General features: G+C 46.6%; 1 protein-coding gene across 1 annotated transcript in view; it reads left to right on the top strand.

Annotated features, from left to right (window-relative positions):
- Positions 1-26,795, top strand: part of Myo1f (myosin IF) — a 49,831-nt gene that overhangs the window by 21,253 nt on the left and 1,783 nt on the right. Inside the window, 23 exon segments of the mRNA XM_031349991.1 lie at positions 688-819; positions 980-1,114; positions 2,390-2,522; positions 2,675-2,871; positions 4,030-4,110; positions 4,236-4,322; positions 6,052-6,138; positions 6,847-7,014; positions 8,782-8,867; positions 11,770-11,851; positions 14,162-14,268; positions 15,264-15,362; positions 15,470-15,614; positions 18,979-19,093; positions 19,181-19,350; positions 22,262-22,407; positions 22,849-22,995; positions 23,143-23,291; positions 23,715-23,798; positions 25,422-25,435; positions 25,438-25,535; positions 25,537-25,617; positions 25,715-25,884. Of these exon segments, the coding sequence (XP_031205851.1) occupies positions 688-819; positions 980-1,114; positions 2,390-2,522; positions 2,675-2,871; positions 4,030-4,110; positions 4,236-4,322; positions 6,052-6,138; positions 6,847-7,014; positions 8,782-8,867; positions 11,770-11,851; positions 14,162-14,268; positions 15,264-15,362; positions 15,470-15,614; positions 18,979-19,093; positions 19,181-19,350; positions 22,262-22,407; positions 22,849-22,995; positions 23,143-23,291; positions 23,715-23,798; positions 25,422-25,435; positions 25,438-25,535; positions 25,537-25,617; positions 25,715-25,884 (2,713 nt within the window).

Consider the following 26,795-nt stretch of genomic DNA (forward strand, 5'->3'; position numbering starts at 1 on the left):
GAAGTAGAGGCAGGAGATTCCTGGAGCAAAGTGGTTAGCTAAAACTAGACAAATCATCAAGCTTCGGATTCAAGAGTTCTTTCCTTGATGTGTATGGTGAGAACAGTTGAGGAAGACACATGGTGTTAACCTCTGGCCTCCATACCCACAGGTATTCACATTCACCTACACAAGCATGCACCCTTTCATGCACACATCCATGCACACACACACAAAAGAGACATAGAAACTTCTGAAATGTATTGGGGGCACGTGAGGTGAGCACAAAGGTAAGTGCAATTAGCAGGGGCTTAGAGCATCAAGGAGATGACTATGTTAGGGATCGTGGCCCCCATACAATCTGTGAAATCTAGAGAAAAGACGCTGGTGAAAAGAGCAAGCTTAGTTAATATGTAAGTGGAAGGTCAGCAAGATGGCTCAGCAGATGCTTGCCACCAAGCCTGAGGACCTAAATCCTAGGACTTACATGATAAAGAACTAACTCCCACAAGTTGTCCTCAGATGACCACATGTCTACCCTAGCAGCACAGGACACACAAATCAATCAATCAATCAATCAATGTAATTTAAAAGTAAGTGAGTGGAGGCAAGAGAAAGACAAGTCCAGATCATAAGAGGAGGAGGGAAGAGGCTCATGAGATTGCAATCCTTGTCAGGGATATGCTAATGTGGTTCTCTGGAATTCAGGGCAAGTACTTTGAGATCCAGTTCAGCCGAGGTGGAGAACCAGATGGAGGCAAGATCTCCAACTTCCTGCTGGAAAAGTCTCGTGTGGTCATGCAGAATGAGAGTGAGAGGAATTTCCACATCTACTACCAGGTGCATGGGGGAGGTCTGTGGGGCTGGAGGCAGAGGGAGACCATCTGTATCCCAGGAATGGGGGAAAGAGAACATGGGAAGGGCAATGTGTGGGAAGGTAAGGCAATCACAATGGTTGCATCAGGTTGGGCCAGATGCATGACCTTCTGACACCCTCTAGCTTCTGGAGGGGGCCTCCCAGGAGCAGCAGCAGAACTTAGGACTCATGACGCCAGACTACTATTACTACCTCAACCAATCAGACACCTACAAGGTGGAAGGCACTGATGACCGAAGTGACTTCAGTGAGACCCTGGTGAGCACCAACCACCGGTCCAGCCCCCAGGGAACCTTTTCATGTTACAAGTAAGGAAACTGGGGCACAGAAAGACTCAGGCACTTATCCAAGGTTATACAGCAAATTGATGAAAGAGGCAGATCATGGAGCCAAGGAATGGCTCAGTGGGTAAAGTGACTGCTGTACAAGCATAAAGACCTGAATTCAATCCCCAAAGGCCACATAAAGAAGGTGGGTATGGCAGCATATGCCTATATCCCAGCACTGGGGCAGCAGAGACAGGCAGCAAACCCCAGGATTCCCTGATCATCTGGTCTGGTCAAATCAGTTAGCTTCAGGACTAGTAAGAAACTAACTGAAATAAGGTCAAAATAAGGTGGAGCTCTGGGGCAAAGATTCAGAAGGTAAAACTATACTTGGAGTGCAAGCCTAGTAACCTGAGTTCAGATTTCCTGAATCCACATAAAAGCGGAGGTGGCAGCCCAGGTGTGTGTAATCCTGGTGCTTCCATGGAGAATGAGACAGTGAGTTAGGAGAATGTCCAGTAGCTCACGAACCAGCTAGACTAACTCATGCAGTAGCAGAGAGAGTTTATTCCAAACTAAGTGGAAAAATGAAGACAGACAACTGCAGATTGTTCTCTGACCTCCAGTCACATGCAGTGGCACGCACACATACACACACGTCTTTCTCACACCCAATTTTTTTTTTAACTTGGAGAACGATAGAATACACCCAATGTCAATCTCTAGCCTCCAAGTAAACTTGAATTCACATACACATGTGTACTCAAAAACATGCATGCATACACAAACATTTCAATGCATATACCACACACACACACACACACACATCCATGCACAAGGAAAATCGGGCAGTTGAGGAGATGTGTCAGTCAGTCAGTAAAATACTTGCCATGCAAGTTCAATCCTCAGCACTTATTTTAAAAATTAAAAATCCAAAGAAGATAGTACCCGCTTGTAACCCCAGTACTAGTACTGGCAAGGCAAAGACAAGATTACTGGGGTTCGCTAGCCAGGTAGCCTAGCCTACTTAATCAAGTTCCAGTGCAATGAGAAAAACAAGGTAGATGGTACCTGAGGAATGACACCTAAGGTTGACCTCTGCCTGCCATACACATACATGAACACAGATGCCCAGTATACACAAAGTAAGATCAGGCTTCCAAACACCTTGTCTCCCTGAGTCCATGCCCTGGGCCCAGGAATCTAATCCTGGATTCATGGTGGAGACCAAAGTTGGTAGCATAAGCTGTCCTTGTCTTGCCCACAGAACGCCATGCAAGTCATTGGGATTCCGACCAGTGTGCAGCAGCTTGTCTTGCAGCTCGTGGCAGGGATCTTGCACCTGGGGAACATCAGCTTCTGTGAAGAAGGGAATTATGCCCGTGTGGAGAGCGTAGACCGTGAGTGTGGGTGATGTCGGGCGGGCATCAGGCTCTTGTATAAGGACTGCTCTTCCCACTTCAAATCCCAAGAGAACCATGTTGGTGTCACTGGGGAAGCTCCTATGTCCTGAGAGCCTGACCAGCTGCTTCCTTTTGCTCTGGCCTGGCAGTCTTAGCTTTCCCAGCCTACCTGCTGGGCATAGACAGTGGGCGGCTGCAAGAGAAGCTGACCAGCCGTAAGATGGACAGCAAATGGGGTGGACGCAGTGAGTCCATTAACGTGACCCTCAATGTGGAACAGGCAGCCTACACTCGTGACGCACTGGCCAAGGGACTCTATGCCCGCCTCTTCGACTTCCTGGTGGAGGTGAGTGGGACCAGTACTGGGAAGTCTGCTAGATGCCTGGTGCTTAACAAGCCCATGGAATTTGAACCCCCAAGTGGAAAGATAGGCTTTATTTGCCCATCTCACCAATTCCTGAGGAGGTGACGTGCTGCCTTCAGCTTGGACAACCTACAAGTGGAGAGACTATTGAAGCCCTCCCAGTCCAATTGTGGCAATAGAGATTAGAGCCTGATGGGTGCATTTGAGAGCTACGATGGCTGTCAAGGAGACATAGGGATAGATATGGGGTTGGATGGAGTGAGTTGAAGGGAACATTGTATGTCAGGGCCAGTGATAGTCATAGTGCTAACAAACATATAGCACTTAGTGGAGCAAGACATGGTAATACACACCTGTAATCCCAGCACTCAGGAGCCTGAGGCAGGAAGATTATGAGTTGAAGGCCCGTTTAAGCTGCATAGAATGACCCTATGGTTTTTCGTTTACTTATTTATTTATTATTTTGAGATAGGATCTCACTTTGTAGCCCAACCTGGAGTTTTCTATGTAGGTCAGGTTGGCCTCAAACTCACCTCTGCCTCCTGATTGCTGGGAATAAAAGTACTACTATGCCTGATATAAGTAGGGTCTGAGGCCAGACCTCAGTTGATAAAGTGCTTGTTTTTCAAACATGAGTATGTGAGTTCTGTCAACAGAACCCATATTTAAATTTTTTATTACACTTATTTATTTACTTTGTGTGTATGTGTGTATGAATGCCGCAACGTGTGTGGATGCCAGAGGTCAACTTGAGGGACTTGGCTCTCTCCTTCTGCCACAGGGATCCCTAAGATCAAACTCAACATCATTTAGCTTATCATCAAGCATCTTTATCCACTAAGCCATCCTGCCATCCCAGTACCTACATTTTTAAAAGCCAGGCATGAATCTGGATAAAGGAGTGTTTCGCCAAGGCTGATGACCTGACTCCAAATGTTGAAAAGAGAGAAGAGACTCCTTTAAATTGTCTTCTGACCTCCCCATGCACATTATGGCATGCAAGTGTATACTTGAGTACACACACACACACATACACACACAAATTAGGAAAAGGGAGTTTTTAAAACATAACAAGGGGGCAGTGACCATTGGCATGGGTTTGACCACGTGTCTCCTGGCCCCATTTTTACCTTCCCATAGGCCATCAACCGGGCTATGCAGAAGCCTCAGGAAGAATACAGCATCGGTGTGCTTGACATCTATGGCTTTGAGATCTTCCAGGTTTGGCCCTGGCTCCCCCTCACCCTCAGCTCAACCTTGTTCTGTCTGTCACCTAGGCTCACCCGGTATTTGCCAGAGACATTGCATAGCCTACTAACAGGAAGGCCTTTTCCTTTCCTCCACAGAAAAATGGCTTTGAACAGTTCTGCATCAACTTCGTCAATGAAAAGCTGCAACAGATTTTTATTGAGCTCACCCTGAAGGCAGAGCAGGTAGGCAGGGTAGCCAAATGGCACAAGACTATGCCTTCGCGCCTAAGGGTGTGAGGACCCCACATACAAATTTATTCCCACCTCTCTCTGCTCGCTGTATTAGATTCAATTTGCCGTTACTGTAACAAAATATCACACATAATTTATAAAGAGAAAAGGAAAGCTAGGAATGCCATTCAGTTGGTAGCGCGCACTTGCCTAGCATGCACGAAGGCGTGAGTTCCATCACCCGCTGCATAAACTGGGTGTGATGATGCATGCCTGTCACCCCAGCACTCAGGAGTTCAAGATCATCCTTGACTACATAGTGAGTTTCTGGCCAACCTGGGATAGGAGTGGGGAGAGAGCAGGAGGGACATGTAGTGCATGCCTGTAGTCACTACACAGGGGTTGCTACTGAAGCAGAAACGTCTAGTGGGAATCCAATTTAAAAAAAGAAAAATGGAGCTGGGTATAGTAGTGAATCCCTTTAATCCCAGCACTCACTCAGAAGACAGGGGTAGGCAGGATCTCTGTGAGTTTGAGGCCAGTCTGATCTACATAGATAGTTCTAGAACAGCCAGGGCTACATAGAGAGACTATCTCAAAGAAGGAGGAGGAGGAGGAGAGGTGAGGGAGAGAAGAAGAAAGAGGGGAAGAGGAGGAAGAGAAGGAAAGAAAGAAAGAGAAAGGAAGAACTACAGAAAAAAACAAAGAACGAAAAAGAAAGGTAGAAAAAAATACAGTTGTTTGAGCAACTGCTTTGTGTCAAATAATATTCGACACGTGAGAAAGCTGGGGACAACACAGAAGTCTCTGCCAAGAACTCTCGAGTGTACAACTCAGCAGTAGAGTAGCCTGGCTCGCTGGATTCCAACCCCAGCATCTGAAAAAGAAAATAAATCTGCTTTGATTTTTTTTTCCCCTGTCTTAAATGCAGCGCCTAAGGCAAGGATTCAGGGCAAATTTGGAGGTGTTCATACAAAGCAAAGACAATGAAAAAGTGATTTAAAATAAATATTAGAAGAGCCCAGGCTAGGGATGTAGCTCAATGGGTACATCCATGTAGCTTGCCTCCTACATGCAAAATCCTGGATTCCGCCCCGGAACCATATAAACCAGGGGTGGTGGTGCACATTTGCCATCCCAGCACTCAGGAGGTAGGTGCAAGAGGAGTCCAAGGTCATCCTTGGCTACATATTGAGTTCAGGGGTAGCCTGAGCTACATGAGACCTACCTCAAAAAATAAAATACGGCCAGCCTGGTCTATAGAGTGAGTACCAGGACAGCCAGGGCTACACAGAAAAACCCTGTCTCAAAAAAAAAGCAAAATAATAATAATAATAATAATAATAATAATAATAATAATAATAATAAAGGGATAGGTATGCCTAATAATAATAATAATAATAATAATGGGATAGGTATGCCTAATCCTGCTGGGATTACATATGCCAGGGTGGAGTGGTACCCAAGAGAGGCTCCCAATTCTCTGAGAAGAGAATGGTGGGAGGGATTTGTAAGGGTGGGGCTGGGAAGAGAGGAAAGAGGGCGACTGTGTTTGGGATGTAAAGTGAATTAAAAAAAAATTATTAGAGGAAAAAAATAGTCCAAAGCTCAAATAAGGGCATGTATTTACAACTCCTGCTGGCTGTATGTCAGCAGGACCAGAGGCAGGGATATCCTCCCAAGAAAGAGCGATGAGATGGAGAATCAGACTCCACACTGTCTTACTGCTCCCCACCCCCAGGAGGAGTATGTGCAAGAGGGCATCCGCTGGACCCCCATTGAATACTTCAACAACAAAGTCGTGTGTGACCTCATTGAAAACAAGCTGGTGAGGACTTGAGGAGAGGGCATCTCACCCTACTCCAGAGCTAACCAGTGTACCTGGAAAGGGTTTATGATATCCTCAGGGGAGGGGAGAACCCATATTTGAAATATCTTCCAGCCACCCCATCCATTGATTCTTCTGCCCACCTTTCTTTTATTTACTCAACATTCCCATTGGTAGTCATGGTAATATCCTCCAAGCAGTATCAACTTGGGGAAGGAAAAGAGGCGTGGATTCCCTGCACGCCAGGAGGACATTTGGGAATATTTGGGAGAGGAGAGGAAAGACGAAGATGGGAGTGTGGGGAAAGAAGGAAAGGGAAGAGAAAGAGAAAAGAAAGCTATCATGGCTCCAGCTGCATATGTAGCAGAGGATGGCCTAGTTGGTCATCAGTGGGAGGAAAGACTCTTGGTCCTGTGAAGGCTCTATGCCCCAGTGTAGGGGAATGCCAGGGCCAGGAAGTGGGAGAGGGTGGGTTGGTGAGCAGGGGGAGGGGGAAGGGAATAGGGTTTTTTTTTTTTTTTTTTTTTTTTTTTGGAGGGGAAACCGGGAAAGCAGATATCATTTGAAATGTAAATAAAGAAAATATCTAATTTTAAAAAAAAGGGGGGGCGGACAAGTTTCGAGTTTGTATTTAGGAGTTCCCTCCCAGCTACCAGCTCAATCAGGGAGGACCCCAGCCAGGCTGAGCCGGACCTCTGCTCCCCTCAGAACCCACCAGGCATCATGAGCGTGCTAGACGATGTGTGCGCCACAATGCACGCTACCGGTGGCGGTGCGGACCAGACACTGCTACAAAAGCTGCAGGCAGCAGTGGGCACCCACGAGCACTTCAACAGCTGGAGCTCGGGTTTCGTCATCCATCACTATGCAGGCAAAGTGAGTGGAACTCCCTTCTAAGTGGGCGCCCCCTCACAAATCCCAGTCCAGGTTGCAAACTTCCTACTCCTCTGACCAAGTTCCACTTCCAGAGGGGTCCCTGCTGACCAGAATCAGGGATTATCCCAGTGGCCCAAAGACTCCTCCGGAAATCACCTGGACACCTGCCTCATGTCCCCTCTGCCAGAGCTACAGACGCATACTGGCCTCTAATTACAGTTACAGTTACTCAATTAGCAAGGCAAGTTCCTAATAGATAAGATGGTTCTTCTATGCTGGCACCTCACCCCCCACCCCAGTGTTCAATGTTAGCTGTAACCCTCTGACAAAAAACCTGACCCCCAGTTCCCTAAACCCATTAAAAACAAACAAAATGGGCTGGAGCCTATCCGCCTCACCCCTACCAGAGGCTACCGGAATCTCTTAGTTTCTGACCCAAGCTATAGCCACCTTCCCAAGAGATTCCTGGCTGTTGCCACCACCTCAGCAGGGGTAGCAAATATTCCCAAATGTCCTCGGAGGTATTGTCTGTGTTCCTCAGCCAGGGCTGCCAAAACCAGGAGCAAGACCTCTAAAAGATCCCACTTAAAATAGCAACCCCAGGGGGCTGGAGAGATGGCTCAGCAGTTAAGAGCACTGACTGCTCTTCTGAAGGTCCTGAGTTCAAATCCCAGCAACCACATGGTGGCTTACAACAATCATCTGTAATGAGATCTGACACCCTCTTCTGGTGTGTCTGAAGACAGCTACAGTGTATGTAGATATAGTAAATAAATCTTAAAAAAAAAAAAAAAATTAGCAATCACAGGCAACCTTCCGGACTGAAGCTCCATTCCAGAAAAAAAAAAAATCTGTCACCAAAATTCCAAATCACCCCCTGGCCCCCTGATAGCCACTCACATATACTCTCCAGAAAGAGCAGACCATCCTTGGCTATATAGAGATTTTGAGGCCCGCCTCTAATTCCAACCTTCCAGAGGAAAAGGCAGACAGATCGCTGTGGATTCAAGGCCAGCCTGGTCTACAAGTAGAATTGCAGGCCAGTCAGGGCTACACAGTCAGACCCTGTCTCAAAGCAAATAAACAAAATTATTCTGGGAGTTAAGGAGATAGTACAAGCATGAGGATCTGAATCCAGACGCCAGGACCCACATAAAAAACCCAGACCCAGACCCAGACCCAGTACACTGGCAGCCTGGAGACAAGGGGACCCCTGGGACTTTAGGGCAGCCAGTTTAGCTAATCAGCAAGCTTTAGGTTCCCGTGAGAGAAACCCCCTTCCCTCTCTCTCTCTCTCTCTCTCTCTCTCTCTCTCTCTCTCTCTCTCAAAAAGGTGGATTGTCATTGAGGAAGACACCCACTTCAGGATGCTACACACGCTAGAACAGATGCCCAGCAGTACCCAGGGACCTGTCCTAGCCAGTCCCCCCTACCCTCAGTAGTCCTCTACCCTCAAGTTTGGCCTACAACTTCTCACCTCTCCCTGCTGCTTAAAACTTCAGCCCTGACCCCCAGCCTGGGCATTTCCCCTTAACTCCAACTCCAACCTTTATCTTCCAGCTTCAATTGAACATCAGACATCTGAAAGCCAGGCCCCAAACAACAGATCACAACCTACTATTCTGAATCACAGATTTCTTCTAACTGGACATAACCCTAAGTCCTCTTAGCCCTGAGCAAGTCCCACAGGATCCCTGACCACCTGCCTGGACACTCACACATGAAATTCTTTGTTCCTCACCAACCCTCGATGCTGTCTCCCTCCAGGTCTCCTACGATGTCAGCGGCTTCTGTGAGAGGAATCGAGACGTGCTGTTCTCTGATCTTATAGAACTGATGCAGTCCAGTGACCAGTGAGTAGCAGCATGGTCTTTGGGCACAACGCCCAGAGGAATGGGGGCTTGGGAACTACTATATCTCTCCAGAACCTGGTCATCCTATGGACTTTGTGGCTGTGGTTGTGTGGCCAAGACACGGCTCTAGTCTAAAACTCTGAAGTCCGAGGGTGTAACTCAGTGATGAGTGTTTCCCTAGAATGTGAGGGTTTGAATTCCAGTTCTAGGACAGAAAGGGAAGGGAAGGGAAGGGAAGGGAAGGGAAGGGAAGGGAAGGGAAGGGAAGGGAAGGGAAGAAAAACAACTCCCAGTACACTGAAGAGAAGCAAACCCTGGTCTGCCTCTGGTTCCCTTTCCAGGGGACGCCCCTGAGTTCAGTTCCTTTTATGTCTCATCCATAGTGCCTCCCACAATCCCAACAGTCCAGTGACCGAATAGCCACCCTTTAAGCGAAGAGGAAACACATCACAGGGCTGGGGAGCTGTCTCAGTTGGTATGCTAGGCAAGCTCTGGGTTCCCTCCCTAGTACTGTATAAACTAGACATGGTTGTGCACTCAGGAAGTGGACGTGGAGGTCACTTTCAACCATACAATGAATCAGGACCATCCTAGGCTCCATGAAACCCTGCCTCAAAAGGAGAGAGGCTTTGGTGTAGTTCAGTTGGTAGATTTCTTGCCCACTATTGCAGGAAGTCCTTGATTCCATTCCCAGTACCACATAAAAGCAGGTGGGATACCACACGCCTGTCATCATATTACTTAGAAAACAGAACAAGAGGATTGGGAGCTCAAAAGCCTCCTTAGGACTTGGAGTTTGGGCTTGAGCTATATGTACCTCTGTCTCTTAAAGCATATAAACAGGACAGGGTAGGTAGTTCAGTAGGTAAAGCAGTTGTTGCACAAGCATAATGAACAGTTCAGCCTTGGGTTTGGACTGGTGTAAGTACTGACAAGTCATAGACCTGTGGCAAAATGGTAGGCGAAGACCCCAGAACCTCTGCCTGTCTTGTGAAGAGATTCAGTCTCGAGTTGAAAAGGCAGGGAACATTCAAAGGTTGGCCTTTGACCTGAATGCACCTACACTCACACAAAGACCTTGTGTGAATACATCAGCAAAAAGGGAGGCATACGGATAAGGTTCTTGAATCAGAATGTACTAGCCTTAGAAACAAAACAAGAAATGGGTTCTGGAGCTTGAACTCAGGTCTATATGTTTACATGGCAAATACTTTGCCAACTGAACCAGCTCCCCAGCCTCTCTGCGGGGATTTGTTATTGTTTGTGTTTATGGTTTTTTTTGAGACAAAGTCTTGCTATGTATCTCTGGATGGCCTGGAACTTGCTATATAAACCAGGTTGTTCTCAAACTCACAGAGATCCACCTGCCTCAGGAGGCTGGGATTAAAAGTATACAGCACTACTCCTGAATGCTGTACACATTTCCTTGCAGAAATGTACATGTAGGACGGCTGCCTGCAGGAGACATGACTCTGTTGCCACGATACTTTTCTAATTGATACATTTTCCCATTTATTTGGGTTGGGTTGTGTCTTAGTCAGGGTTTCTATTCCTGCACAAACATCATGACCAAGAAACAAGTTAGAGAGGAAAGGGTTTATTCAGCTTACACTTCCACACTGCTGTTCATTACCAAAGGAAGTCAGGACTGGAACTCAGGCAGGTCAGGAAGCAGGAGCTGATGCAGAGGCCATGGAGAGATGTTCCTTACTGGCTTGCTTCCCCTGGCTTGCTTAGCCTGCTCTCTTATAGAACCCAAGACTTCCAGTCCAGAGATGGCAACAACCACAAGGGGCCCTCCCCCACTTGATCACTAATTGAGAAAATGCCCCATGGCTGGATCTCATGGAGGCACTTCCCCAACTGAAGCTCCTTTCTCTGTGATAACTCCAGCCTGTGTCAAGTTGACACAAAACCAGCCAGTACAGGTTGTTTTGAGATAGAGTCTTGTGCAGCCTAGGCTGACCTCCAGCTCACTACATAACAAGGATGATCTTGAACTTCTGATCATTAGGTCTGTACCTTGCAGCTCTCAGACTATTGGCATGTATGGCTGTGTTTGGTATATGCAGTGTTGAAGATGGAACCCAGGGCTGTGTTCATGCAAGGCAACCACCTAGCAACTAAGTTGTACCCTAGCCTCTTGTTTATTGTTGTTTTAAATCAGGAACTCTCTCATGCCATCCATGGAGATGCATGCTTTTAATCCCAGCACTCGGAAGGCAAAGGCAAGCATATCTCTGTGAGTTCGAGGCCAGCTTGATCTATACTCTGTGAGCTCCAGGATAGCCAAGGCTATCTAGAAAGACCTTATATTTAAAGAAAAAAGTTTCATATAGCCCAGGCTAGCCTTGAACTCACAGTGTAGCTGAAGATGAACTTGAATTTTTTTTTATAAATATTTTTAAGAGATTTATTTATTATGTATTTATTATAAGTACACTGTAGCTGTCTTCAGATGCACCAGAAGAGGGCATCAGATCTCATTACGGGTGGTTGTGAGCCACCATGTGGTTGCTGGGATTTGAACTCATGACCTTCAGAAGAGCAATCAGTGCTCTTACCCGCTGAGCCATCTCATCAGCCCCAAACTTGAATTTTTAATTATCCTACCTCCGCACCCTGAGTGCTGGAATAATAAGTGTGTACCCTACACACACAGTTTACACATGTTTCTGTTTAGTTTAACACTGTACTGTGTGAATTGCTATTATCATGGAGTAAAACTAAAATGTGCAGATAAATCAAGAGACTAAAAATACAATGCCATCCTCGCAGCCCCTACCTACATTTCGAGGGAACCTACTTTGCATCTTAGCACTAAGGCAGCCCCTACAACTCTGAGGGCTGAGGAAGGATGCCCAAAGGGCTGTCTTCATTCTGATCCATCCCTCTCTCCTAGGTCCTTCCTACGAATGCTCTTTCCTGAGAAGCTGGATATAGACAAGAAGGGCCGCCCCAGTACTGCTGGCTCCAAGATCAAGGTGGGCCTAGAGGCAGGAAGGGGACAGGAGAAGCAAGTTGTACCTGTCCAGACTCTTTTTCTCCATGTTCCAGTGTCTGTCTGTTCCATATCCCTTGGGTTCTCGTTGTCTATGGCACCCTTTGGCCTAGCAGGTCTTCCTTCGGCTCTTGGTTTGGGAACATGAGCCTAAGTTTGGTCCATCTGATTTTCCTTCCTTTTCTTTCTTCTCTCCTCTTTTCCCTCCCTGTCTTTTTATCGCTCCTCTCCTTCCTTCCTTCATTTCCATTCTCTTCTTTCTTACATCTCTTCTTCCTTTCCCTTCTCTCATTTTCTCTCTTCCCTCCCCTTTTCCTTTTCCCCCTCTGTTCCCCTCTCCCTTCCTCTTCTCGTTCTTTCACCTCTCCTTTCCCTCCCTACCCTGTCTTACTTCCTTTCCCCCTGCTTTCCATCTTCTCTTCCATCCATCCTTCCTTCCTGTACTTTCAGATGGAGCCCAAGGTCTTGTGCATGCTGGATATGCACATTATTATTGGGCTACACTTTCCAGACCACTTATTTTTTTTAAAGATTTATTTATTTATTTATTTATTTATTTATTTATTTATTTATTTATTTATGTGAGTACACTGTAGCTGTACAGATGGTTGTGAGCCTTCATGTGGTTGTTGGGAATTGAATTTGTAGGACCTCTGCTCACTCTGGTTGGCCCCACCTGCTTCAGTCAACTCTGCTTGCTCAGGCCCAAAGATTTATTTATTATTATACATAAGTACACTGTAGCTGACTTCAGACACACCAGAAGAGGGCGCCAGATATCATTACGGGTAGTTGTGAGCCACCATGTGGTTGCTGAGATTTGAACTCAGGACCTTCAGAAGAACAATCAGTGCTCTTAACCGTTAAGTCATCTCACCAGCCCCAGATCACTTATTTTTAAAAGTGAAAATCCTACACATATTATAGAACAGGCTGTCTTACTCATGTTAAATGTGCAGTTCAGTGACACATGGGCTGTGTTCACAGTGTTGTGCAGCCATCCCCACCAGCCATCTCCTAACTTTACCATCTTTTCAAATTCAGAATATGTCCCTATTCAAAACTAACTCCACGGCTCCTGATTCCCATCATATGGACATAGATTCTGTCCATGTAGATCTGGTGACCTTAAGGACCTCTTTTCAGTGGCATCACCCAGAACATATCTGGCTAATGTCAGTCACAAAATGTCCTCAGAGTCTGTCCATGTTGGAGCTTGTTATAAGCTTATCCTTCCTTCTGAAGGCCGAATAATATCCTACTGTGTGGGTATACTGTGTTACATTGATTTTTCATTCAGTGTGCTGGGTTGTGTCCACCTTCTGTTGAGGGTGAATAATGCTGCAGGGAACAAAGGGTCCCAACCGAAGGTCACATTCATAGTTGCTTGTTGAGGACTTTGTGATGATAGCTGATTCTCATACATACAAGGAATTAGCTCAGTCCCACTTGGCAGATGAAGAAGTTAATGATCAGAAACAGGCACCCACTGACACGGATCACAAACAGAATTTAAACCTGAATGTTTCATGTCACTTCCCTAGTCTTCCCACTTGGCTCCACAACTTTTGCCTAGAAGACTAAAATGCATAACCCAAGAACCCAAGCCTGACCATCTCATATCTCTCTCTCATATCTCCTTCTCTGTCTCTTTCTCTCTTTCTCTCTTTCTCTCTCTGTCTCTCTATCTCTCTCTGTCTGTCTGTCTCTCTCTCCCTCTCTCTCTCTCTCTCTCTTTCTCTCTCTCTCTCTCTCACACACACACACAAACACACACCTTTCTTATTTACAAAGTCACTGTCCCCTTGAAGACAGATGGAAGTCTAAGCATCTTAACTAAGTTGTTGTGGTTTTTCTATTACTCAGTCATCAAACATTTCCTAAGTACCTATTATGTGTTAAGCTATGTGGTAAATGTGACAGACACTAGAACTCCAAGTTTGGGATTTAAGAGATGGGTAGATCACCTTTAATCCCAGCACTTGGGAGGCAGAAGAAGGTGGATCTTTGTCAGTTCAAGGCCAGTCCTATCTACAAAGTAAGTTCCAGAACAGCCAGGACTGTAATACAGAGAAATCCTATCTCAAAACAAACAAACAAACAAAAAAGAGTTGAGTAGATGCACAGTATCAGCCCTCATGATGAGAGCTGAGGGAATTATGCACACCGGAGGTTTGCCCAGTCAGCTTCCCCTATCCCCTCTTTAATGAATGTCTCTTGAATGGGGAGAGCCATTAGAGCCAGTAGAGCCATCCTCAAGCCTTCCTCACTCCTGATTTTCCCTCTGCCTCAGAAACAAGCCAATGACCTGGTGTCCACGCTGAAGAAGTGCACGCCCCACTACATCCGCTGCATCAAACCTAACGAGACCAAGCGGCCCCGGGACTGGGAGGAAAGCAGGTGAACTGACCATCCCCTTTACATCTCCCACAAGATCTAGGAACCTGATGGACCAGCCACTTACATCTGATTCACAGACAAAGCACCAACTTTAAGACCACTCCAGACTGGACTCGAAGTTCACCTTAGAATCCTGTAGGGGGTCAGAGAAATACTCCTGCATTTAAAGGTGCCTAACCTAATGATCTGAGTTCAATTGCTGGGCTCCACACAGTGGCAGGCAAGAGCTGAAACCTGCAAATTGTATTGCAACCATGACATGCATGCAGTGACATGCATGTGCATACACATAAACATATAACTTAAAAGTATAAGACATCTGTGGCCCCAGAGCTTACATTGAACTGACAGAGGCACCCCATACACAGAGCCAATCCCCACGTAAACCCAGACTTACTGTGAAATAATCAAAACACAATTTCTCAAACCTAAACTCCAGAACTAATCCTTGAGCTAACCTCCAGGGTGAGCCCAGAACCCTCCTCTCAGGTCTCAGTCCAAGATTTGGTCCCAGACTGAGCTGAGAAACTCCTTGGGACTCAAAACTCACCATCTAAACCACTCCCAAACTAGGCATGGTGGCTTTCATGTTTGTTCTCAGCCTTGGGAGGTAGAGGCTGGAGGATCATAGATTCAAGGGAAACTTAGGCTTCAGAGAGAGACACTAGCCATAGACAGATAGACAGACAGATTATGTAGACAGTAATTAGATAGGCAATATGTAGATAGATGACAAATTAGATAGATTAGATGATTGATAGATAAATAGATAGATAATACATAGGTATATGATGATAGAATCATAAATAAATGATAGATAGACAGATAGACAGATAGATAGATAGATAGATAGATAGATAGATAGATAGATAGATAGATAGATAGATAGATAGACAGACCCATGAGATACCCCCAGCACAAATCCGGGCCTCATGCCCCTAGTTTTCCCTGGGCATCTCCCACTTTCTGGATCTCAGGAAACCTCACTCCCACAGAGTGAAGCACCAGGTGGAATACCTGGGCCTGAGGGAAAACATCCGAGTTCGAAGGGCAGGATTCGCCTACCGTCGGCAGTTCTCCAAGTTCCTGCAAAGGTAATGCACTTATCTCTCCTGCTTTGACTGCCTCTCCTATTGAAATGGCCAACCAGCAAGTCTGCTCCAAATGTCCCCACACCCTCTGTCATGACCTCTACCTCTAGGTATGCCATTCTGACCCCTGAGACATGGCCACGGTGGCGTGGAGATGAACGCCAGGGTGTCCAGCACCTGCTTCGTGCTGTCAACATGGAGCCAGACCAGTACCAGATGGGGAGTACCAAGGTCTTTGTTAAGAATCCTGAGTCGGTGAGTGTGTGTATGAGAGAGAGAGGGATGGGGACTAGTGGGTAAAATTGCATAACAAACAAACCCAGCAAACTGAGTTCTGCAGATTGATCTCAAGAACTCACATAAAGGTGGATGTAAGCCGGCCAGTTGTGGCATACACCTTTAATCCCAGCACTTGGGAGGCAGAGACAGGTGGATTTCTGAGTTTGAGGCCATCCTGGTCTACAGAGTGAGTTCCAGGATAGCCAGGGCTACACAGAGAAACCCTGTCTCAAAAAAAAAAAAGGTGGATGTAGAGAACCAACTCTACAAACTTGTTCTCCTCTGACCTACACATACACACTGTGGGACTCCTGCACCATACTGTCTCTGTTTCTCTGTCTCTTTGTCTCTGTCTCTCACACACTCACACATACACACACATTCACACAAACACATTTACACAAAGAGACACTCACAGACACACACAGACAAACACACTGATGTACACACATATTTTTAAAGGGTAAAAAAATATAAAAAATATAAGAAAATGAAGAGAGAAGATGACGGGGATAGGGGGAAGGGAGAGTTGAGGTTGATGTTGGAGATACAACTCAGTGACGGAGCATTTGCCTAGCATGTTTGAGGCCCTAGGTTCCATCCTCTGCACCAGAGAGAGACAGAGACAGACAGAGTGCATGTGCTGGTATGCTAGGATACAACACCTGTAATCCCAGCCTGCCAGAGGCTGAGGCAGGAGGCCGTAAGTTCAAAGCTAGAGTACAGGTACATAGCGAGACCCTGACGGGGTGGAGGGAAGACTTTGGTTACCTCATGACACCACCATGTGTCGTGGTCACACTTGATCAGACTTCGTCACCTCTCCAAGCCTCAGTTTCCCCATATGGAAATGGGGCAAAGTAAGAGCCACCCTCTAGGACTAGAATGAGGATTAGACAAAACAGGAAGTCACCTGCATAGTGTCTGAGACATTAAGTATGTACTCTGAAAAGGCCCTGTTTTTGGCCAGTTCTCGGAGACGAATACAAGGTATAGTGTGGTGGTGCCCCTTAGGTAGACTAAAGAGCCCCCATTTATGCAGAGATTCCTTTCCCCTTGTCCTTCTTTATTCTTTTGTTCATTCCTTCTGCTCCTCTTCCCAATTCTGCTTCTCCCCCTCCCAATATATATACAGATATACACGTATATATTAGATATATTCTATAGATATATATTTATATATTAGAGAGAGGGAGAAAAAGAGAGAGAGGTCTGAATGTCTCAAAAGTTAGAATCCCCACCTAGAATCTGCTAGTAGGGGACTGAGAGGGTGAGTTCATGGACGAGCACCTGCCTAGAATCTCCCAGTGAGGGAATGAGATTATTGTTCAATGATGGAGCCATTGTCTAACCTAAAACTCCCTGCTCTCCATTCCCCAGTACCATAAAAAGAAAAAAAAAGTTCAAAGTATTACTATTAGAAATTGATACCTAACAATATCAACCAACCAGACCCCCCAGAGCTCCCAGGGACTAAGCCACCAACCAAAGACACATGGAGGGACCCATGGCTCCAGCTGCATATATAGCAGAGCATGGCCTTGTTGGGCATCAATGGGAAGAGAAGCCCTTGATCCTGTGAAGGCTCAATGACCCAGTGTAGGGGGATGGGCTTGGGGTTTGTGGAGGGGAAAACAGAGAAGGGGGATAACATTTAAAATGTAAATAAATAAAATATCCAATAAAAAAAAAGAAATTGTACCTACAATACAAGCAGTAGGAAGCTGAAGTAGGAGAATCCCTGTGAGTTCCAGACCATACTATGCTACAAAGTGAGACCTTGGGAAGGAAAGGAGAGGCTGAGGCACAGAGGAAGGGAAGGAGGTGGGAGAAGTAAAGGCTTATCAAAGAACAAAGGATGCAAATGTTTAAAACTGTGCCTAGGAAAATTTAGTTGTAACATGTAAGACAGGACACAGGAAGGGACAAATGGGGGAAGGAGAAAGAATGAGAGGATGGGAAAGAGAATCCCAACTTCCTAATTATTGCAGGCAAAATTTCCACAAGAAATTAACCCTCCAAAAATTGACCCACAGTAGAAAAAAATACATAACATAAAACAAGCCAGGCCAAGGCCTTCTTTCCTTATGAAACCCAGGCTGCCTCCACCTCATTGCACATCTTTAAACTTTGGTTCCTCCTATTAACACCTCATACCTGGGGCATCACAGCCACAGGTTTTGGTTTTGGTTTTGGTAAGGTAGTTCTGGGGGTGGAACCCAGACTTTGTGAGTACTAGGCAAACACCCTGCCAGCTGAGGTACATCTGGTAAAGCTATATAAGAAAAATTAAAATTTGAGGTTGGGTATAGTAGCTCATCATTGTATGCCATCACTCAGGAGACTGAGGCATTAGGATCGTGCGTTCCAGACCAGTTTAGTGAGAGACCCTGTCTCAAAAATTTTAATTGTGACAAAATTTTTAGTGTGCAGGCTTGAATTTGGAGAAAATTTACTAAGTGAGAACTATTAATTAACACAAGAGAAGTTAGTGGTCAGTTTTTATCAGAATGGGGAGGCTGTTGAGCCATCTCAGAGGATAAAGGCTCTTGCCAATCTTGACATCTGAATTTGATCCCTGGTACCACACAGTGCAAAGTAAGAACTGACTCCAGAAAGTTGTCCTCTAGTTGCCACGAGTTCATCCCAGAAACACACACACACACACACACACACACACAGAGGAGAGAGAGAGAGAGAGAGAGAGAGAGAGAGAGAGAGAGAGAGAGAGAGAGAGAGAGAGAGAGAGAGCAAACGAGTGAGCAAACAAGCAGTTGAACTTGTATTTGAAGCTAACAAGACAAACCCACAGTTCTGATTTAATTAATTTATGTGTACATTGTGAGTTTGCTATGGGTGAGAGGGTGCCCACCAAAGCCAAATGAGAGTGTTGGATCCCATGCAGCTGGAATTACAGGTGGTTGTAGGCTGCCTGACAGTACTGGGAACTGTCTTCTACAAGAACCGAAGGTACTCCTAACTGCTGAGTCATATCTCCAGCACACCACTCCTGTTCTAATTTAATGCAGATGGGCATGAGCCCCTAAGTGGGAAGGACTTCTGGGTGTAGTCATGAAGAGAAAACAAACACTATTTTGGATGCTGAGAATGTTGCTCATTTGATAGAGTGCTTGCCTAGTATACACAAAGCCCTGGGTTCCTTTTAGCAGCCTATAAACCAGATGTAATGATGCATGCCTATCATCCAAGCACTTAGGTAGGGGCAGGAGGATCAAGGTTATCCTCAACTGCATAGCAAGTGTGAGGCTATCCAGGAGAGTCTATGGGAAGTCAGGGACTTGGGAGATGCCAGGACCCACTACCCCTCCCTCCTGTCCAGCTTTTCCTCCTGGAAGAGATGCGAGAGAGGAAGTTTGACGGCTTCGCCCGCACTATCCAGAAAGCCTGGCGGCGCCATGTAGCAGTCCGAAAGTATGAAGAGATGCGGGAAGAAGGTGAGGGGCCTTCATTCGGAGGCTCAGTCTTGGGGCAAGAGGATTAAGGAGAGGCCATGACTTTTAACTACACACATGTCTTCTCAGCTTCTAACATCTTACTGAACAAGAAGGAACGAAGGCGAAACAGCATCAACCGGAACTTCGTTGGGGACTATCTGGGGCTAGAGGAGCGGCCTGAGCTGCGCCAGTTCCTGGCCAAAAGGGAACGAGTGGACTTTCCCGACTCAGTCACCAAGTATGACCGCCGCTTCAAGGTGAGACCTGAGTGGGTGTTCCTATCTGAGGTTGTGCCTCTGCTGTGTAACCACACCAGAAGCATACCACCCATGGGATCCAGATGTACCTGTCCACAGGTATATGTTCACCTAGCCTCCAGACATCTTTTCTCACAGACATGCCTCCACCAAACCCAGACACATCTGTCCACAAATAAAACTTCCGCTCCATCAAACATGACCTCGTGAGGCTGTAGCACAATTGGCAGAGTGCTTGCTTAGCATGCACCCCGTGTTCCATCCCCGGTACTACATAAACCAGGCATGGTAGCTATTCTACAATCCCAGCTCTTGGGGGAGGGTAGAGGGGATCAGGATTTCATGGCCATCTTCTACTATATAGTGAGTTCCAGGTCAGTCTGAGCTATCTGAAACCCTGGGGCAGGGGGGAAGAGGAAACATCTCATGTCACACTGTCACACCCATCCACACTCCCACAGCTGGTAATAGAGTTGTCTTTCAAGCCTGTCCTTGTGTAACCTAGACACATCTATCCACCAGATACACCTTCATGTTACCAGATATGTCTACTATGACATATTCACTTGACCCAGAAGCCTATCCCACAGGACCATTTCCCTCACCTGGCTTAGACGCGCATGTCCATTGTACCTTCACTTGACTCTGAAACCCCTGTCTATATAAACACTCTCACCAGGTCAAGGGAGCCTTGATCACAAGTGCATGCCTAACTGTTCCAAAAATCATGACCAGATTAATAATCATGACCAATTAACATAATTGAAATAGAAAATCCCTTATAGACATGCAGGTGTATAGATGTATATATGAGATGAGATGGCAAGATGGCACAACAGGTAAAGGTGCTTGCTGACAACCCTGAAGACCTGAGTTCAATCCCTAGAACCCAGTTGGTAGAGGGAGAGAACCGACTCCCACAGGTTGTCCTCTGACCTCCATGCCATGTCATGTACATGTCTACACATACACAGAGACACACTAAATAACTGTAAAAATAAAACATAACTAACCATCATACCCCACCTCCCTATACAACTCATAGATTCATGTGGTTCATATACACATAAGCCCCTTACTTGTGAACATGACTTCTCTTTTTTTCATCCCTTTGAGCCAAGGCTGGCCTAAAACGAACAATCCTCCTGCCCTAACTTCCCAAGCTCTGAGATTACAAGTATGTGCCACCACAAAAAGACTGTCTAGGCAATATGCTCTTATCTGCCTCTGTGATGTGTATTCAATCACTCAAGCCATCAATACTTTCTTCCCCCAAGATAGGGTTTCACTGTGTAGGCCTAGCTATTCTGGAACTCGCTCTATAGGCTAGGTTGGCCTTGAGCTCACAGAAATCCACCTGCCTCTGCCTCCCAGGTACTGAGATTAAAAGTGTATGCCACCACCGCCTGGCCTCAGTCCAACCTTTACAAAAGCTGAGCTGAGGGATGTGGCTCAGTGTGCGCTTGTTCTTCCAGGAAGCATTGTGAACCCCCAAAACCACCAGGAAGCCGTTTCTAATGCAATCAGATTAGGGTCTCTTTATTACAAGCTCAGGCTTGGGCTCTCCTCCAGCTCAACCCTGACACAGCAGGATAGGAAGGTGGAGCAGCCCCGAACCCTCAGCAGGACAAGTATAGGAAATGGGAGCAAGTATAGGGAATGGGAGCAATGGAATTGTCTAGCCTGGCAAGCATCTAATAGAATGACTATAAGCCAGCAGGCGGGTGATCTAAAGCAAGACCATATATAGTCACAACCAGTCTGAAACTACATCTGAAACAATCAGACTAATCTTTGATGAACTGTTGCTAGGAAGTAGCTAGGGAGTAAATCTAGGGTATGGGCCAAGGACAAGCCAAGGAGTCCTTCCTGGTACTTGGGTGTAGCTTGGGTTCAGCTGTAGTTCAAATTCTCAGGGTTTTTTTTCTTTTTTTCTTTTTTTTTAAGATTTATTTATTATTATAGATAAGTACACTGTTGCTGTCTTCAAACACACCAGAAGAGGGTGCCAGATCTCATTACAGGTGGTTATGAGCCACCATGTGGTTGCTGGGATTCAAACTCAGGACCTTTGAAAGAGCAGTCAGTGCTCTTACCCGCTGAGCCATCTCGCCACCCCCTCCCCCTTTTTTTTTTCCTTTTAAGATGGAGGCTGATCCCAAGATGGAGTAGGTTTGGCCTCTCATGCTCAGCATGCAAGGATTTCATTCCCAGCGTGAATGTATACACATACATACAGTTTTATGAACTTTTCCTAGAGAGACTAACAAATGTCTCTTTACTCCAAATAGTGCACTAATGATAGACCAAAGGAATGATTCCATCAAAGTACAGTTCAGTGGCACAATAAGTTTATTTTGGGTTATTTCCAGGAACGTGGATCAGAGATTGGCTACTTACAGAAGCACTGGCTAGACCACTGGAGAAAGTATTCCCATTCTCATTCTCCCTCACAAACCATTAACTGCCTATAGATCTTCAAGGAAGGACAGGGCCACACGAATCCCTCACCTGCAATCAAAAGTTAGTAGGCCCAATCTTGTACAAGTCTCTTGAGGGTAAATTTGCCTGCAGAGGGCAACAGCCATGTCATACCCAGAAGACAGCATTCCACCACACACACACACACACACACACACACACACACACACACACACACACATAGTGGCAAACCACATTTATTAGGTGTTTCTTTTCTCTTCTACCTGTCCACTAGCCCTGACACACATTTTCTAAACAATGTAACCTCACTTTTATTCTATTTCTTACATGACTTAGCAACTCACACACAAAGAGATTTCTCAAGTTGCTTGCCCTGAAAGCTCCACCCTCATCTAGAGTTGATCCTCTGGTGCCAGGCTGCCCATCCCCTGGGGACCACCCATCAGCTTCTGGCTTTGCCTTCCTGCAGCCTATCAAACGGGACTTGATCCTGACCCCAAAGTGTGTGTATGTGATCGGGAGAGAGAAGGTGAAAAGGGGACCAGAGAAGGGTCTGGTGCGTGAAGTCCTGAAGAAGAAATTGGAGATCCAGGCCCTCCGAGGGGTGTCCCTCAGGTAAGGCCAAGTAGCCACCTGCCGTGTAGTAATCCACCTGTCGGTATTTCTGCGCTGCTTCCTTGCTTGTTACCATGGTAATTTTAGGTGCTATTATACCTATAGCTGTCTTGCTGCTACCTGCCACCTTCCCTTGCCTCTGCTTTCATGCTCTTCAACAAACTATTTAATTACATTTTTATTTGGGGGGAGGGGCACACATCACAGCACATGAGTGGAGGTCTGTGCAAAGGCATTTCGCCTTTTGGGTCCAGCCCTATTTTCATGATCTTTGTGTGGAGACAATTTCTGTCCCTCTTCCTATCTGACCTCTGGTCATTCTCAATTACCACCTTCCCAGGCTCCTCCTCCTCCCTTCCCCCAACTTGATCCTCATAGATTGGGCTCTACACATCATGTCTTCCTGCACCCTCACTTAATGCACTCTTCCCTTTTCCCCAGCACCCGACAGGATGACTTCTTCATCCTTCAAGAAGAAGCTGCCGACAGCTTCTTAGAAAGTATCTTCAAAACCGAGTTTGTCAGCCTTCTGTGCAAGCGTTTTGAAGAGGCAGCGCGAAGGCCTCTTCCCCTCACCTTCAGCGACCTGTACGCCCCTCAATCCATAGCCAGCTCGAGCACCACCCTCTGCCCGGCCTATGAGCGGTGCCCCCTACCTAGGGCGGGTCCCGGGCACCAGTGGGGTGTGGAAGTGGGACCCCAACTGGCGCTCCCAAATTCCTTTCTCTTCCCTAGACTACAGTTCCGGGTGAAGAAAGAAGGCTGGGGTGGAGGTAGTACCCGAAATGTCACCTTCTCTCGCGGGACAGGTGACTTGGCTGTGCTCAAGGCTGGGGGTCGAGCTCTCACTATCAGCATTGGGGACGGATTGCCAAAGAGCACCAGTAAGTCAGCAGGAACCAGAACTGGGTATCGTGGGGGCGGGTCACTGAAGACCAATCAACTTTGTGAGGGCGGAGCCAGCTAGCTTGGCTAGTTTAGAGAGGTCGGGGCTTCTAGGGTCAAGGTATAGAGGAAGACATCTCACCTTAGACAAATTGCCAATAAGAAGGAGAGAAACGTGGAGAGGCATGGCCATAGAAGCAACACTAAGCTGTCAATAGATGGTGGTACGTGTCCTGGAGTGGGTGAAAATAAAAAATAAGCGTGAAATCCCCACCTGCAACTAACGTGGAAGAACCGATGAGCGTGTGCAGGGGCGTGGTCTCAAGCTGAACCAATGTGGAGGAGTGTTGGAGGCCCTGGGCCAAGGACCTAATGTGGCCTAGCCACAATTCAAACCTATCTCTGATTTATTCTTCTTTCAGAGCCTACACGGAAGGGATTAGCCCAGGGTAGACCTCGAAGGTCAGCGCAGGCTCCCACTCGTGCAGCCCCCGGGCCCCCCAGAGGTAAGGAGATATAACTCTTAGTGACTTCCTTTGCCTGCTGTAAACTTAAGAAGCTAACAAGAGTAGTATCTCACCTCACCATAGCTCTCCTACGTACTACAAGATGTGGGATAAACAAAATTGGGAATACCTTTAAGAACCTACCCTAGGGCTGGAGAAATGGCTCAGTGGTTAAGAGGTCCTGAGTTCAAATCCCAGCAACCACATGGTAGCTCACAACCATCTCTAATGGGATCTGATGCCCTCCTCTGGTGTGTCTGAAGACAGCTGTAGTGTACTAGTATAAATAAAATAAATAAATCTTTAAAAAAAAAAAGAACCTACCCTAGCTAGTCACTGACCTCTCCCTAGCCCATAAATTATGTTTTATTTAGTCAACTCATCAAATTTATTCTTGCCTCCAAACCTCTGCTTGGATTTGCTATCTAAATTTCCGCACCACTTTTAGCCCAGTCATAGAGTGCTTGCTCAGCATGCAGAAAGCCATATAAATTTAGGTGTGTCAACTGCACAGGGAATGTGATGCAACAGGGCTACATGACACCCTGTCTCAAACACACACATACACACACACACATCTGAGCTGGGTGTAGTGAACACTTAATTCCAGGACACAGGAGGCAGAGGCAGGTTGATCTTTGAAAGTTCAAGGCCAGCTTGGTCTACATAGCCAGTGCCAGGCCAGCAGGGCTACATAGTGAAACCCTGAATCAAAGGTGGAATGAGAGGTGGAAGGGAATAGGGAGAGAGAGAAAGAGGAAGAGAAGAAGGAAGAGGAGGAAGAAAAAGAAGAGAAAGAAAGAAACCTTCAAATTCCTCATCAAGTAAAGGCTCTTGATGCATATAGCTTGGAGGCCTAAATATGGTCCTCAGAACCCAAGAAAATGTGGAAAGAGGGAACCAACTCCATAGAGTTGGTCTCTGACCCTCATGTGTGTGCTGTACAATGTAGCCCACACATACTTCATACACACATACAATAATACATAACTTTTTTTCCAAGACAGGTTTTCTCTGTGTAGCCCTAGCTGTCCTGGAACTCACTCTGTAGACCAGGCTGGCCTCAAACTCAGAAATCCACCTGCCTCTGTGCTGGGATAAAAGGCGTGTGCCACCACAACTGGCCTGGCTCATAATTTTTAAAGCCACTCATTCTACATCCTCCTACCTCCAGAGTCCCTCATTCAGATTCTGTCCTTTTCTTTTAGTTTTGGTGTTTTGTGTGTGTGTGTGTGTGTGTGTGTGTGTGTGTGTGTGTGTGTGTGTGTGCGCGCGCGCATGCACTCAATAGGATCTCAGTATGTAGTACTGACACTTAAAGAGATCCATCTGCTTCTACCTCCCCAAGTACTGGAATTAAGTGCATCACCATGTTTTTGTTTTGGAGACAGGGTTTCTCTATGTGGTCCTGGCTGGCCTAGAACTTACAGAGATCCACCTGCCACTGACTCCCCAAGTGCTGGGACCAAAGGCAAGCATCACCACTCCTGGTCCTTAGACACATTTCTGACCACACTGGGTTGAGAGTGGCTGCATCTTCTGTCAAGCTTAGAACTTAGAGATAACTCCTTAAATGTTCACAGCCACTCATGACACATATCTCTACCTTTGCTTCCACCATAGGCCTGAATCGAAATGGGGTACCACCCTCTTCCCAGGTAAGGTCCCTACCCCTGGAGATCACATCTGGCAGGAGTTCCCAGAGGCCTCCACGGGGCCCTCCATCCTCAACCCTAGCAGCCAGCAGACGTCCTCGAGCACGGCCACCTTCGGAGCACAATACAGAATTCCTTAATGTGCCTGACCAGGGTGTGGCAGGGTAGGTGGGGAAAGATGGCGGGCACAGCCCTAGGAGGTAGTCGTGGGCTAGGGGAGTATCTAGGGCTGTGTTGAGACCCATGCTGTTCCCCCTACAGCATGCAAAGGAAGCGAAGCATAGGGCAGAGACCTGTGCCTGGAGTGGGCCGGCCTAAGCCCCAACCACGGACACATGGCCCAAGGTGCCGGGCACTGTACCAATACATAGGCCAAGATGTGGATGAGCTGAGCTTTAACGTGAATGAAGTAATTGAGATCCTCATGGAAGGTTTGTATTCTGGGACACGGGTTGAGAGTGGGGAGTCATCCGAACCCTGAGACAGTGAGGCAGTCACACATTACTGCATAGCCTTCCCATCCATGCAAGAACAGGGGCAAGGGCTAATGAGATGTCCCAGTGGATATAGGCCATTTCCACCATAACTGTTGCCCTCAGTTTCATCTGCAGGACCCACACAATCACATGATGGAAGGAAAAGATTGGACCTTGACCTAAACACACACACACAGACACACACACACAACACCACGCTGAGGCTGGGCTGGAGAGATGTCTCCATGGTTAAGTCTCTTGCCTTGAAAATACGATTCCCAGACAGCAGTAAATGCTGCGCGGGCATGGCAGCATATCTGTAATTCCAGACTACAGAAAAACACAGGATCCTCAGAGCAAGCTGGATAGCAGGCCTAGCTACATCGCTGAACTGTGGATCTGACTGAAAGGCTCTACCTCAGTGAATAAGGTAGACAAGCAGAAGAGGATGGCAACATAGAGGGTCTCCATACAGACATGCTCCCACATACATGGGCTCCTACACGCATGTAACACATGCAACACGGGTGCATATCATACACATACATTGTTGAAAAAAAGAAAGTGTATTAAAAATTAAGGTTGAGTGAAGTAGTGCACACATTTAAAAAAAGAAGGATAAATGAATAAACATAGGTATTCAGCTCACAGCCTCACTAGAGCTGCATTGTCTTAATATCCTTGTCTCTGAACACTGATCTGAAGCACAAGGGCTGTGGCTTCATACCTAGTGCCTAAACATCTTTATTATTTCACTTAGAGACAAGGACATGCCTAGGATGGTTTTGAACTCATTATCCTTCCTACTTCAACCTTCTGGTCACCAGCATGACAGGTGACCACCACATTGCCAGGCTGGAACCTTT

Source organism: Mastomys coucha, unplaced genomic scaffold (genome assembly GCF_008632895.1).
Source record: "Mastomys coucha isolate ucsf_1 unplaced genomic scaffold, UCSF_Mcou_1 pScaffold4, whole genome shotgun sequence".
Lineage (NCBI taxonomy): Eukaryota > Metazoa > Chordata > Mammalia > Rodentia > Muridae > Mastomys > Mastomys coucha.